The 13,920-nt window shown below is 43.1% G+C and overlaps 1 protein-coding gene across 1 annotated transcript; it reads right to left on the bottom strand.

Annotated features, from left to right (window-relative positions):
* Positions 1-4,336: 4,336 nt before the first annotated feature.
* LOC118986573 (carcinoembryonic antigen-related cell adhesion molecule 21-like) lies at positions 4,337-9,629 on the bottom strand. The gene is made up of 3 exons (XM_037045535.1): positions 9,539-9,629; positions 8,325-8,675; positions 4,337-4,620 (listed from the first exon to the last, which is right to left on the bottom strand). The coding sequence occupies exons 1-3, from the start codon at positions 9,600-9,602 to the stop codon at positions 4,340-4,342; spliced, it is 696 nt and encodes a 231-aa protein (XP_036901430.1). The 5' UTR covers positions 9,603-9,629; the 3' UTR covers positions 4,337-4,339.
* Between the last annotated feature and the right edge of the window lie 4,291 nt (positions 9,630-13,920).

Here is a 13,920-nt window from a genome sequence, read left to right on the forward strand (position 1 = left end):
AAGAGTACTAAACTAAAAAATACTTAATTATAACATGACATTTTCTTGCCCATTTTTCTATTTTTCCACCAGGCAATGGCAGAATTACGCTGCAGGTTAGAGTCTTTCTTAGACACAGCTGACCCCATTCAGCACAACCCACACTCCACCAAGGCCCAACCTCACCAGCATCAGCCATTGCACAGTTTTTCTAGTTCTCCACACTCCCCAGTGGGCTGGGTCTGTTCCTCCATCCAACCAATCATCAGCCCATCACCTGCCAGTCCTCTGCAGGCAGGTTTGTTTTTTAATGCCCTCTATTCATCAAGGGGAAAATGGCCACTAACTGTACAGGTTGCAGCCAAGAAATCACTTTTTCACAAGTGCTCTCTGTGATCTCCAGGCCAGCTGAGACTCAAGTACATGCTGTGTATGCACCCGAAATTCTCCTTCACAGCCTTTCACTGAATCACAATTAACTCCTTAGAGCCATGATTATCTGAGACCCTGTCTCTGTTGCAACAACATAATGAGCACAGGGCCCACACATGTCTTATTCTCCTTGGAGCTTCCAGGGCCCAACCAAGAGCCTGACATGTCACACATGATCCATAAACTCTCATTAAATCAATAAAGTAAAACACACATTGGAAAACTGTCACCCTAGGTGACACTTGTAGTCAAATGATGTTTCTTAGAGACACAAAGTCATTGGTATCAGCATGACTGGAGGCCTCCCCATGCTTGGGGACAACATAGAGTCAGGTTTTGTCTCATACAGTCATGGGGAAGGATAAGAATCTCATAACACTAAGGGGTTTGACTGCTCTTTATTCCCCCCAAAATCATATCCCTACATAGTCGCACCTTGTGAGTTATGTTTCATCACCCCAGGCCTGTGTTTTGTATGTTCTCACAGATACCTGACTGGGCAGAAACTCTGGATCCTCAACTCCTGGAAGAGTTGCTGTCAGGGGAGGAGAGAGCACATCCTGACCTGGTAACAATAAGGACTGACTTTTCATGCACAGAATTCATGGTGTGTGGAACACCTGTCCGTTGTCTCTGAAGACATCTCTCTAGGTCATGGTGCATTGGGGAACAAGGAAAACTTCTTGTGCAGAACAGAACAGAAAAACTGGGACTCTGTGGTTGCTTCCATCTCAGAGGGGCTAAGATTTCCACAAGAACCTTTCTTCCCCTAACAGAACACACAGGGCTCCTGGTTGAGTATTCACCTGAAGATGCTCCTGCTTCTCAACCCTGTGGGTAAACAGGGACACAGATATGACTTACATGCAATGTCCCAATGTATTCATGTTGGGCAGGCACTCAGGGCATTTTGCAGATCAGCCTTCCAGGCCTGCACCCTCCTCCAAATGCCTCAGAAGAAGCTTCACCAGACCCTTCCTTTGAACACTGGAAAGCACAGAGCTCTGTCTAAAACAGCACATCCCCCTGGTGGGACAGTTCTCCTGACACTGGACTCATAATATTCGGGACAATGCCTGCCTTTTCACTGAGCTCATCCTACATTGGACAACATTCCTGTGCAGCCCCTGACATTGCCTGTATTTCTACCTGTGTCCTCTAGGGAGCAACATTTTGACACAGATGAAATAGACACTGGAAACTGGCTTTGGCCAAGAAGATGGAGAAGTAGCCTGATTTCATCCCCTTCTTCAACAGGCCTTTCTTGGGGCCTCCTTCCTGCCGGCTCTGTCCGACCTACCATTTCTAAAGACTATAAACATAAAGGGGCTGTGCAGCAACCCTGAAAAGCTCAGGGGGTTGCATGGAAGGCCTCACCACACTCACAGGGTATTCTGATGAGCAATTTTTAGTTTGGCAGATGATGGCAGGTTGCCACATCCCAGGCTCCATTTTCCTTAGCAAAGGTCAGTCTTTACCTTAATTAAGCCCTGACATCATCTTTTTTCTTTTCCTCATGGATAGCATAACTTTGACACATCAGAGGGATTTTCTATGCTGGGTTATTCAAAACCACAGAGTCTGGGACAAGTGTATGAGACCACAGACTCTTTATGTTATCTGGTCCCCTGCATACCTTCTCTATGTCCAGTAAATATGAATTAGCCGGTATCTACCAACAATATATGTGTGTGTGTGTGTGTGTGTATTTCTTTATTTTTCCTTTTCCCCAATTCTAGATATTTCCCTGTTATATTTTCTCTTACCTCCAAATACACTTTTTGCATCCTTATTTGCCTTCTATTTTGATTATAATGTAGAAAATAAGCTACAAAACTGACTTCACAGGATTTGACACCTCAGTCTCAGACATATGAGGTCAGTTTGGCTCAGGTAAACTCATTAAATTGATCTATGGGTTTGGGCTTTTTTTATTTTCACAGGGTTTTGGAGCATCTCCTCCCTCATGGGGTTCTGTGCTTCTCTGTACCTCATGAATGGCATTACCTATGCCAAGGCGAGGAGACCTCAAGAAAGCCACCCAAGCAGAAATCACAGGTTCTCCCTACGGCCATGCAGCACAGGGACAGGTCCAACAAACAGACAAGGAGAGGGGTGGTCTACATGAAGGTGTCCCCTAAAAAACAGAAAGCCAGTAGGCACCCCACTTTCCCTAAACTCCTTTCTTCCTAAGACATGCAGAACACATCCCACTTCACACCTCAAAACTTCAGGTTTACTGAGACTCCTGGTTTTGCATGTTTGTCCTGGGAAGCAAAACCCAGCCTAGTGAAATCTTGAGATAAAAGAAGGGTCCCCTCTGTAATTATCACCAAGCTTGACGCCTGCTCACACCCAGACTCATCTCTGTGATGTTCGTGAGGGGAAGAAAAACATCTCAAAGCATTGCCAACGTGGAGAGAACCCAGTGCCCAGCTGTGTTTCTGTGTCACAAAGACAAATAATCCAGGTTTGGGGGGCACCTGTGGCTCTCTGAGGGGTGCTGACAGTCCCAAGACCAAGTCACAGCAGTGGTCAATGTTAGCCTTAGTGTGTCATCCTCTCAGGGACACATGTGCCCCCATCAGCCTTGCTATTGCAAGTGTCCCCTACAGGCCGCTTGGATCAACCTCTCCTGACAGCTTGTCAGATATAGAGTCTCTCACGCACTACACCACAGAATCTGTAGTATAACAGCATAATCAGTACAAATTGCAATTATATTTCTAAAGACAATTCTCTAAAATATGGAGGTCCGAGGCCTCCAACCAGTAAGAAGTTGTGTGAAGGTTAACAACTATGAGGGAACCTTCAGGCCTCTGGATTGTAACCAAACTGCTTTCTGAACAGGGGAGTGAAAAACAGCTAAATCTCTTGCAGGCAAGAAATAATTTGCATCTGCACCAGTTCCTGCAATTTATAAAGAGGTGTAAAATAACTGAGTCTCCCTGAACAGGGCCAGAATCTGATTTCCCAGAAGACTGTGCTCCTGGAGATTTCCATTCAGACATTATATTTATCTCTACAATCACTTTCTCATTCATCAAAATTAATCACTAAGAAAAGTGTGTTCTTGACCCTACAACATGGCTGGTGTCACCTGATTTAGCCTGATTAGTTATGTACCTAAATGCAGAGGAACTGACATTCACCACATAGTTTGCTTTGATGAGGGTTTCCCATGACAAATATGGGAGTTTTAACAGCTCCTTGAAGTTAGGAAGCTTTACCAAAACACTTCACCTCCGGTTTCACTCACTTTGGGTGATGTCTTTTCTGCAAGAGGTACCAAAAGTCTGATGTCAAGCTTAGCTCTATAAAGTATGAGTTCATTTCAAATTCCATGGCATCCGCCTGAACTAGGACATTTGAACTAAAGCCTTGGTTATAATACCAAAGTTTCCAATTATATCTCATTAACAGAAAGAACAGAAATGTATTGAACTCATGCAAATAATTTTATTGGCAGAGAAGGAATACTCAAGAGACTTTAGAAGTCTTTTGAAAGACATCAAAGAAAAACACAAAAATCAGTGTTGCTCTGTACATTGTTGTCCTCTTGTCCATTCCCATTGTCTACAACAAGTGCCCTGCATGTGAGCTCACAGACAACACAGAGAGCTCAGAATCTCTAAGCTCCTTACTTTCTTTCATTTGTTATCACAAAGTACTGCTCATACTCTGAGGGACACAGTGTCACAATGACCACTCCATTGTGGCCATGGTACACATGAAACCAAACCAAGGTGGGGTTAGTCTGAAATGTGACATTAAGTCAACAATGATGAGAATTTCAGCTCACATTTTTCTAATGTTTATTGACTCAATGCAAATCTTGAAGAACTGTTTACCCTCACAATGAATCGATTATGATATTGCAAAAAACTACTTTATTTAGAGTTTAACAACATAGAGGGGGAAAGGAGAGTCACTCAAATTTCACATCCACCTTAACCGGAGCACTTTCACTAGAACTCACGGGGTTAGAGACTTTACACTGGTAAACACCAGCATCCCATCTCAAGAAAGGCTCTATTGTGAGGTTTCTGAGATCAGGTGACATCTTTATTCTCTGTGTGAGCCGCATAGTTGAGCCATTGAAAAACCATTCGATCATGTCAGCCTCTGTGTTGCAGGTCAAGACAACAAAATCTCTATTCTCTATGACTGTGGTGTTGCTGGCTAGGAGGGTGGGCGTACTCACAGGTTCTGTGGAGAAACAGAGAAAGGGACTCATTGAGAATGGGCTTCAGACATGCAACCACATGGCTTCCTCAGAGATCTCAGCCAGTCACAGCCCACAGTGACTTATGTAAAGTTCACTAGAGGGTGGTCCAGGCATTGGGAGGACAATTGCCTAATTTGAGGTGACAATACAAAGGAAAGAGCCGCAACTCCTCTCTGTCCTCATATAACCTCAGGCAAAAAATATATAGCCAGAGACACTGAAATAAAGAACAAACTGAAAGTAAGCAGAGGTGAGGGAGGAGGGGAACAACAGGGGAAAGAAGGGAATAAGGGTCATCAAGGAACATGTATGAAGGGCCCCTGGACAAAGCCAAAGGTGAGAAGGATTATGCATTGGAGGTGGGGGGGAGTGGTGGCAAAGAAACAGAGACAGATATACTTCGACAACAATAAAAATAATCAATCATTTTAATAAGAGAAAAAGGCCAAGATTTCAATAGAGAAAATACAGTCTCTATGATGAATGGTGTTGAACAGCAATATCCACATAAAAATTAATGATGTGGACCCCTGTCTGATAATACACAAAATTCAGACAAAATTATATCAAAGTTAATTTCATATTAATATCAAAACTAACAAAAATTAAGTCAAATTATATCAAATTCTAAAAGTTAGACCTAACCCTTTAAAATACTTATAAAAAGTATAGGGAGAAGCCTTATGACATTGAATTTGGCAATGATATTATCAATGTGACAATAAGAAGACTGGCAAACAAATAGATAGTTTGGATATTCTCAAAATGAAAATGTCTCTTCATCAAAAAAGACATAACACATTGAAAGTTGACCCATGAAATGTGAAAAGATATTTTGCAAATTATATGAAAAATACAAGGATAATATCTAGAATACACCAAAAAACTCTATACTCAACAACAACCACAAAACCAAATAATCTTATTTTAAAAAGGAACAAAATATTTGAATACACATTTCTCCAGAGAATACATAAAAATGGCAGATAGTTACTGAAGATGCTCAACACCACTATTATATACAAAAATGAAAACCAAACTCTTAAGGTTGAATTTGTTGCTTCTGATGTAGGTTGTGGTTAAATTTGCTCTGCAGGAAAGAGAAAAAAATGCCCTGTGTGCTACCTTTGATATCTCCAAAAGCTTTTTTGAGCCCAGTTGGTACCTCTCACCTCTCAGTCAACTTGAGTCTTAGAACTAACAAGGCAGGTCAGCATATCACAAGAACATATTTGGGAATCAGAGCACTCAGAGGATGCATGTCCTCCAGATATATGTCTGGGGGGAACTGCAGACTTTCTCAAATGTCAGTTAAGCATCATTGTTGGTTAAGGAAACACATAAGACAGGGATTCAAAGAGAACACTGCAATTCTCCTACCTCTTCACTGACCACCTGAATGCTTGTCTGACCAGAAGCCATTCTTTCCAGCTGCACAAACATCTATTGCCAAACTGAGGTGTGTTTCTATGAAGCACTATTTCCCAAAACATTCTAGACACTGAGCGGGGTTTGAGAAGAAATAACACATAGAGACCAGCCCTGGCTGGTGTAGCTCAGTGGATTGAGCACGGGCCTGTGAAGCAAAGGTTTACTGGTTCGATTCCCAGTCAGGACACATGCCTTGGGTTGCAGGCCAGGTCCCAGTGGGGGACCCATGAGAGGCAGCCACACATTGATGTTTCTCTCCCACTTTTTCCTTTCTGTCCCCTCTCTCTAAATAAATAAATAAATAAATAAATAAAATATTTATAAAAAAACACATAGAGACCAGAATCAAACCAGTGGTAAGTTGACTACTCAGGCACTGGACTGAGAGGTAGTTCAGTTCTTTCCAGATAAATGTGACTGAAATGAGCCAGAGAGCCAATGAAAGAGCAGGATCCAAAAAATGATTTAGGAAAAAGAACAGGCAGACTGATAATGGCAGCAGACTCACGTGCTCTGCCCTTGACTATTAAAGCCATTCTCTCTCTCCTGAGGGCAGGTGAGTACTTGTGCCAATGCAAAATCATCAAAGTCTTAAAGCAGGTGGGCAGTATGAGCTTGTGGAAATTCCAGCACTTGTGGGCAATTTGTGTTAAGTGGCTATGAGACAAAAATTGGAAAAACACTTAAATTCTTCTGTACATAAAAATTATTATTAATACCCCAGGCCCCAAGAAAAACAGCAAGTTCTATTTTATTATAGAAAAGAAGAGAATCTGAGATGATGGTCTTAGTTCCTGGGACCACAAAAGCCTGTTCCCTATGGTGAGGATTCTAAGCACTCCAGCCTCTGAAAAGATTTTGGATCATTCATTTGTTCATTCATTCAATCACCATTTTTTTCTTCCCAATTCATCAAAAGAAATTGAGTGCTTGATAAATATTCATCCTTAGCTGGTTTCAGGGGTAAAGTGGAGAGTAAGAAAGAAAATATCTGCTGGGAGAAACTGCACCAGAACAGGAAACAAATAACTGATATCAAGTCCAGTGCAGGGAGGTGTGGATGGGCAACCTGAGTGGGATGCCTGGGTAATCTATGCAGTGACTCTGTTACTGAAGATAATGTTTTTCTAAAGTAAAAACAGATTGCCTCCATTTTTTCCCCATCACAGACTAAAATGTATTCCTGTGATTAAAGACACCTAAGAGAAAAGGCTCTGATCCACTTTGTTGGTTTAGAAATCTGGACACACCCTTATAAGGTCCCAGAGGTAGAGAAATTAAGTCTGTGGCTAGGAACAGAGCTCTAGTGACCCTGATCCCCTGCTCACTGTCTGTGTGACTCTTCTTTAGTGACTGTATCTCCCTGTTTCTTAGTTTCTTCTCAATGAATATTTGGCTGCCAGGGTGTCAGTGTAATGACTGTAAAATATTTACAGGGTCTGACCTAAGTCTTGAAATAAAAGAGCTGCTCAAAAGAGGCATCTGTTATTATCAACTCCCAGAGAGAACCCCTGGCTCATCCCAGGTGAATGAGGGGCTTTGAGGAGCACCTTATTTTCTCGGTTTCTTTTAGGGGATACGGACCTTCTTTTGAAATTTCCCAAGATCCCTCAAGATAGCCAGGTATCTACAAGGACATTGTCTAACTCTACTCTTCCCACAAAATTCAGGTGATGATAGACCAAGCTTCATTTTTGGCAAGATGCAGGTCTTGGTCATGAGCCCTGACTGGTGACCACCTCAGCAGCCTTGTGACTTGGGCACCCATTAAACTATTACACACTCAGTCCTTCTGAGGAGGCCAAATTCAAGCTAGCACAGGCTCACCAGGGTCCTTGGAGTAAAGATTGTTGGGACAGAGTACTTGGGAGGGGTTTCTGAGCTGAGCTGTGTAAGAATTTCAGGGGGCCTCTCAGACTGTGCTCTGACCTAGTACAGCAGAGTCATTCTCAAGGTCAAGTGAATAGGCAGGTGCTCAGGAGGCTGAAATTAGTCTGGTCTCCCTCTGCTGACTTAGTCCCATCAAACTGATCCTTCTGTCTGCACTGACAGTCTGCAAGACTGAAATTTGAGAAGGTAACTGGGGTCTTAGAAAGTTTGTCTGCATTCTCTGTGTATCCTGCATGAAGCACTAAAATCCACTCTGAATCAAAATGCCAAGGGGAATGGAGGTAGTATCCAGGGTATATCAATCCTGTGTGTGAAGTGAAATTCACCCCACCTGACACCCAGAAATCAGAGAACAATCACTCACGATATACATCCAACCGTCCACATGATATTATTTGATGACAGCCTTGTAGTTGGAGCAATACAGTGTAGACTCCTGAGTCTTTCATGGTGACATTCTTTAACAGCAATGATCCATCATCCTCTATTATCACTTCTGCACCTGGAGGACCTCTTTCATAGCTTTCTTGGCCTAGTGCAAGATATGCAATAATATAATGGTGGTCTATGGTTTGGCCCCTGAACCACAGGATGAGTGATACATTGCGAGCCTTATAGCTGATATGTAGAGTCACGTTTGTCCCCTCGAGAGCATCGATCGACTCAACCATCAACTTGGCTGCGGTGGGCTGGCTCCAGAAGTTTAAGAGTGAGACTAGGAAATAAGAGAAAAAGAAAACATCATTATTAGTATTTACATTTGGGGGTGGTAAGAAGAGGCCCTGAATCCTGGGCAGGTCTCTTTACATCTCAGCCTTGGTCTATAGGTGAGTTGTTTCTCTCAGGTCAAGGTCAGAGACATGGCCCTCTTTACTTCAGCACTTCTGAAGCTTTTCTTTTTGAGATTTCAAATATTCTTCGTCGGTTGTCTGTCTTGCTTACTCCTTCACTGTGCTGAGATGCCACCTGATACTCAGGGGCATTTTTGAAAGGCACCTTTGCTGATCACCTTATCTAAAGATTCTCTGTCTTCACTTTCTGACCTGCCCCTACTCTCTTTTTTTCATCACTATTGTGGGTACCTGACCTCACATCTAGATCTTTCCTTGTCTCTCTTTCCTACATAGAACATGGGCTCAATGAGAACAGAGCTTGTCTCATCTTGTATTCCAGTGACTGCAACAGCCTGGAAATACGTGGGGTTGAGTGAATGCGTGATCCCAGTGTCCTTCCTATACATCCTGGGATTTACGGGCCCATTTTGGAGGATGGCGATAAAGACAATGTCTGACACTCCCAATTAAATTTTTCAGGTGCTTCCTGATAAATCATTATATCAGCATGATGAAACAGGAAATGCACAGCAACTGAGGGTTTTCTGCCTCTCACCACTTCCAGATTATGAGATTTCCCTCTAGCTGAGCCCCCTTCATCGTCCTACTCTGCTCCTTTGTCCTTCACCCTCAGGTTCAAACAGAAGCCTTCCCTCTTTTCTCAGAGCACTGGTGTCTTCAGCAGATCCCAGCCAGTCTCTGGGTCAGATCCTTAGTCTACCCCAAGGAATTGTCTCCTACTCACCAACCAGCAGGAGCCCTTGCCAGTGGACAAGTCCTCTGTGGGTAGACCCTGAAGAAGACCCCATGGTGTATGTTGCCTCTTCTGTGGCTGCCTCTTTGAGGGAAGCTCGAGGTTCTGTAAGGCTCACAGGCACCTCTGTCCAGAATGGGGCAATCTGCTGTGTGTCCTACCTGTGCACTGAGCTTTATTCTGTGGCATGTTTACTATTCTTGTCATGTGGGCTGAGGGTAGGGTCAGTGAAAATTACCCTCTCTCTCCCGGCCCTCATTTTTTTGACCCTTGTACCTTGTATCCAATACTGCTCCTCTATACTTTTGTTCCCTGAGAACTTCTAAGGCCTCTCCATACCACACTTACACAAACACACACTCCCATGTTGAATTATGAAAAGCAAAAGCTGAGGTGTCTGGTTTTCAAGAATTCCCTACAGCTCCCTCTCAGGTGTACAGTAATCTCCCCCTCATCCCTCTCTTTCACATTTTCCCTTCAGAGCAGTTCTGGAGCTAACTCTGAAAAAAAAGCTGTCAAAAGGATGCGACCCCTCCTGTGCATCAGATTTCCTGTGAAACTTTTTAAACATCTCTATTCCAGGTGAAATATTCAAAATGCAGCTTCAGCAGCTTTCCAGGTAATGTGGGTGCCCATTCAAATTGTGATCACTTGATATGAATGTAGAACTACCTGTCCTACTCTTCTGTGCACAGGTGAAGTCTCCAGATCCTCTTATACTGCAGATTCTTGAGTTCAGTGGGTGAGAGACTCTGCATCTGATAAGCTGTCAGGAGAGGTTGATCCAAATGGCCTGTAGGGGACACTTGCAATAGCAAGGCTGATGAGGGCACATGAGTCCCTGAGAGGATGACACACTAAGGCCAACATTGATCACTACTGAGACTTGGCCTTGGGACTGTCAGCACCACTCAGAGAGCCACAGGTGTCCCCCAAACCTCGATTATTTGTGTTTGTCACACAGAAACTCAGCTAGGTACTGGGTCCTCTCCATGTTCTCAGGGTTCTGAGGTGTTTTTTCCTCCCAGCATGAAGGTCACAGAGATGAGTCTGGGCGTGAGCAAGTGTCAAGCTTGGTGATAGTTGCAGAGGGGACCTTTCTCTTACCTCAATTTGTCACCAGGCTGGCTTTTGCTTCCTGGGACAAACACACAAAACTAGGAGTCTCAGTAGGACCTGCAGTTTTGAGATGTGAAGTGGGACGTGTCCTGCATTTTCCAGGAAGAAAAGAGTTTGGGGAAAGTTGGGTGCCTACTGGCTTTCTGTTTTTCAGGGTACGGCTTCATGTCGACCACCCCTCTCCTTGTCTGTTTGTTGGACCTGTCCCCAGCTGCATGGCCGTGGGGAGAACCTGCGATTTCTGCTTGGGTGGCTTTCTTGTGGTCTCCTCGCCTTGCCATGGGTAATGCCATTCATGAGGTACAGAGCAGCGCAGAACCCCATGAGGGAGGAGGTGCTCCAAGACCCTGTCAAAATAAAAAAAGTCCAAACCTATAGATCAATTTAGCAAGTTTATCTGAGCCAAACTGACCTCATATGTCTGAGAGTGAGGTGTCAAGTGCTGTGAAGTCAGTTTTGTAGCTTATTCTGCACATTATAATCAAAGTAGAAGGGGAACAAAGATGCATAAACCCTATTAGTAGGTGAGAGAAAACATAGCAGGGAAATCTCTTGAATTGGGTAAAAGGCAAAATGGAGAAATACATGTATTTTTTTATGTTGGAGGGTACAGGCTATTTCACATTTACAGGACATAGAGAAGGTGTGCAGGGGACCAGTTAACATAAAGGGTCTGTGATCTCACACATTTGCCCAAGACTCTGTTGTTTTGAATAGTCCAGATAAGAAAATCTCTCTGATGTGTCAAAGTTATTCTATCCATGAGGAAAAGAAAAAAAAAAGACATCAGGGCTCACCAAAGGAAAATACTGACCTTTGCTAAGGAAAATGGAGCCTAGGATATGGCAAACTGCCATTACCTGCCAAACTCAAAATTTCTGATCAGGATATACTATGAGACTAGTGAGGCCTGACATGCACCCCCTTGAGCTTGTCAGGGTTGCTGCACAGGTCGCTTTTGTTAACAGTCTCTAGAAATAGCAGGTGGGACAGAGTAGGCAGGAGGGAGGGCCTAGGAAAGGCCTGTTGAAGCAGGAGATGAAAATCAGGCTACTTCTTCATTTTCTTAGCCAAATCCAGGTTCCCATGTCTATTTCATGTTTGTCTCAGTGTTGCTCCCTAGAGAACAGAGATAAATTTGCAGCCAATGTCAGGAGCTGCACAGGGATGTTGATGGCTGTAAAGTGAGCCCAGGGAAAAGGCAGGCATTGTCCCAAATATTATGAGTCCAGTATCAGGACAACTGTCCCAAGAGGGGGATGTGCTGTTTTAGACAGAGCTTTGTGTTTTCAATTGTTCAAAAGAAGGGTCTGGTGAAGATTCTTCTGAGGCTTTTTGAGGAGGGTTCTGGCCTGGAATGCTGCTCCCCAAAATGCCCTGTGTGCCCACCATCACTGCATTAAGATGCTGCATATAAGTCATATCTGTGTCCCTGTCTGCCCACAGAGTCGAGGAGCAGGAGCATCTTCAGGTGCATACTCAACCAGGGGCCCTGTGTGTTATGTTAGGGGAAGAAAGGTTCTTGTAGAAATCTTAGCCCCTCTGAGATGGAAGCAACCACAGAGTCCCAATTTTTCTGTTCTGTTCTGCACAAGAAGTTTTCCTTGTTCCCCAATGCACCATGACCTAGAGAGATGTCTTCAGAGACAACGGACAGGTGTTCCACACACCATGAATTCTGTGCATGAAAAGTCAGTCCTTATTGTTACCAGGTCAGGATGTGCTCTCTCCTCCCCTGACAGTAACTCTTCCAGGAGTTGAGCACCCAGACTTTCTGTCCAGTCAGGTATCTGTGAGAACCAAAAACACAGGCCTAGGGTGATGAGACATAATTCACACTGTGGGACTATGTAGAGATGTGATTTGGGGGGGGGGGAATAAAGAGCAGTTAAACCCCTTAGTGTTATGAGATTCCTTTCCTTTCTAGTGACTGTATGAGACAAAACCTAACTCTATATTGTCCCCAAGCATGGGGAGGCCTCCTGTCATGCTGACACCAATGCCTTTGTATCTATGAGAAACATCATTTGATTGCAAGTGTCACCCAGGGGACAGTCTCCCTTGTGTGATTTACTTTATTGATTTAATGAGAGTTTATGGAACATTTGTGACATGTGAGGCTATTGGCTGGGCCCTGGCAGCTCCAAAGAGAATAAGACACATGTGGGCCCTGTGCTTATTGTATTTGTTTCAACAGAGACAGTGTCTCAGATAAATAATGGCTCTAGAGAGTTAATTGTGATTCAGTGAAAGGCTGTGAAGGAGAAATTCACATACATACCAAACATGTACTTGAGTCTCAGCTGGTCTGGAGATGACAGAGAGCACTTCTGAAAAAATGATTTGTTGGCTGCAATCTGTACAGTTAGAGACCACTTTCTCCTTGATGGATAGCAGATTTTTTTTAAAAAAAACCTGCCCAATAAGGACTGGCGGGTGATGGACTGATGTTTGGCTGGATGGAGGAACAGTCACTGCCCACTGTGGAGGGCATGGAGAGCTAGAATGAGTGTGTGTGTAATGATTGATGCTGGTGAGGTTGGGCTTTGCTGGGCAGAGGGTTGTGCTGAATGGTGTCAGCAGTGTCCAAAGAAGATTCTAGCCTGCAAGTAATTCACCCACACCCTTGTGGACAAGCAGAAAAATGGACAAGAAAATGTCATGTTATAATTAAGTATTTTTTCTTTCAGTTTCATACTTGTTATTCAACTTATACTTTAGGTAATATTTTGTATATAATTTTATGTATATTTATTTGATTATAGTTGAATACAGTCAGATTCACATACTGAAAGCATACAATTTACGAATTTTTCTCAGATCCATGTGCCAGATAACTTGTACAAAGACAATAAAGACCATGTCACATACTATTGAAGTCTTCTCATGCCCTGTTGTAATCTCTTATTTCTTCACCTCACCACCTCCTTTTTAGTGTTAAGAAAAGTCTCAGCGGCTTTTTGTCACTATAAATTCCTTTGCATTTTCTGGAATTTTTAATGTTTTTATCGTAAAATATATAATTTTCAGCTAACATTGGCTTCTCCACTTAATACAATTATTTTGACATTGTTCATTCTTTTGAGTGATGTCAAAATAATCTTATACTATACTCTAGTTATAGAGTATACTATACTCTTAATTATACTCTTAGTGGTATACTCTTAATTAGAGTATACCACTTAACTATACTCTAGTTATATTTCATTCCAGGGTTGCATTTATTTTGTTTACTGATTCACCAATTTATGGGC

Source organism: Sturnira hondurensis, unplaced genomic scaffold, assembly GCF_014824575.4.
Source record: "Sturnira hondurensis isolate 20B ecotype Veracruz unplaced genomic scaffold, ASM1482457v3 Scaffold0004327, whole genome shotgun sequence".
Classification (NCBI taxonomy): Eukaryota; Metazoa; Chordata; class Mammalia; order Chiroptera; family Phyllostomidae; genus Sturnira; species Sturnira hondurensis.

What these genes read in the sequence shown, in the direction of transcription:
- LOC118986573 (XM_037045535.1), bottom strand. Translation starts at nt 9,602, where the DNA reads ATGGGGTCTTCTTCAGGGTCTACCCACAGAGGACTTGTCCACTGGCAA. An exon ending in GCAAGGGCTCCTGCTGGTTG is followed by an intron (nt 8,676 to 9,538) that starts GTGAGTAGGAGA and finishes CTTATTTCCTAG; the next exon opens with TCTCACTCTTAAACTTCTGG. An exon ending in TGGACGGTTGGATGTATATC is followed by an intron (nt 4,621 to 8,324) that starts GTGAGTGATTGT and finishes GTTTCTCCACAG; the next exon opens with AACCTGTGAGTACGCCCACC.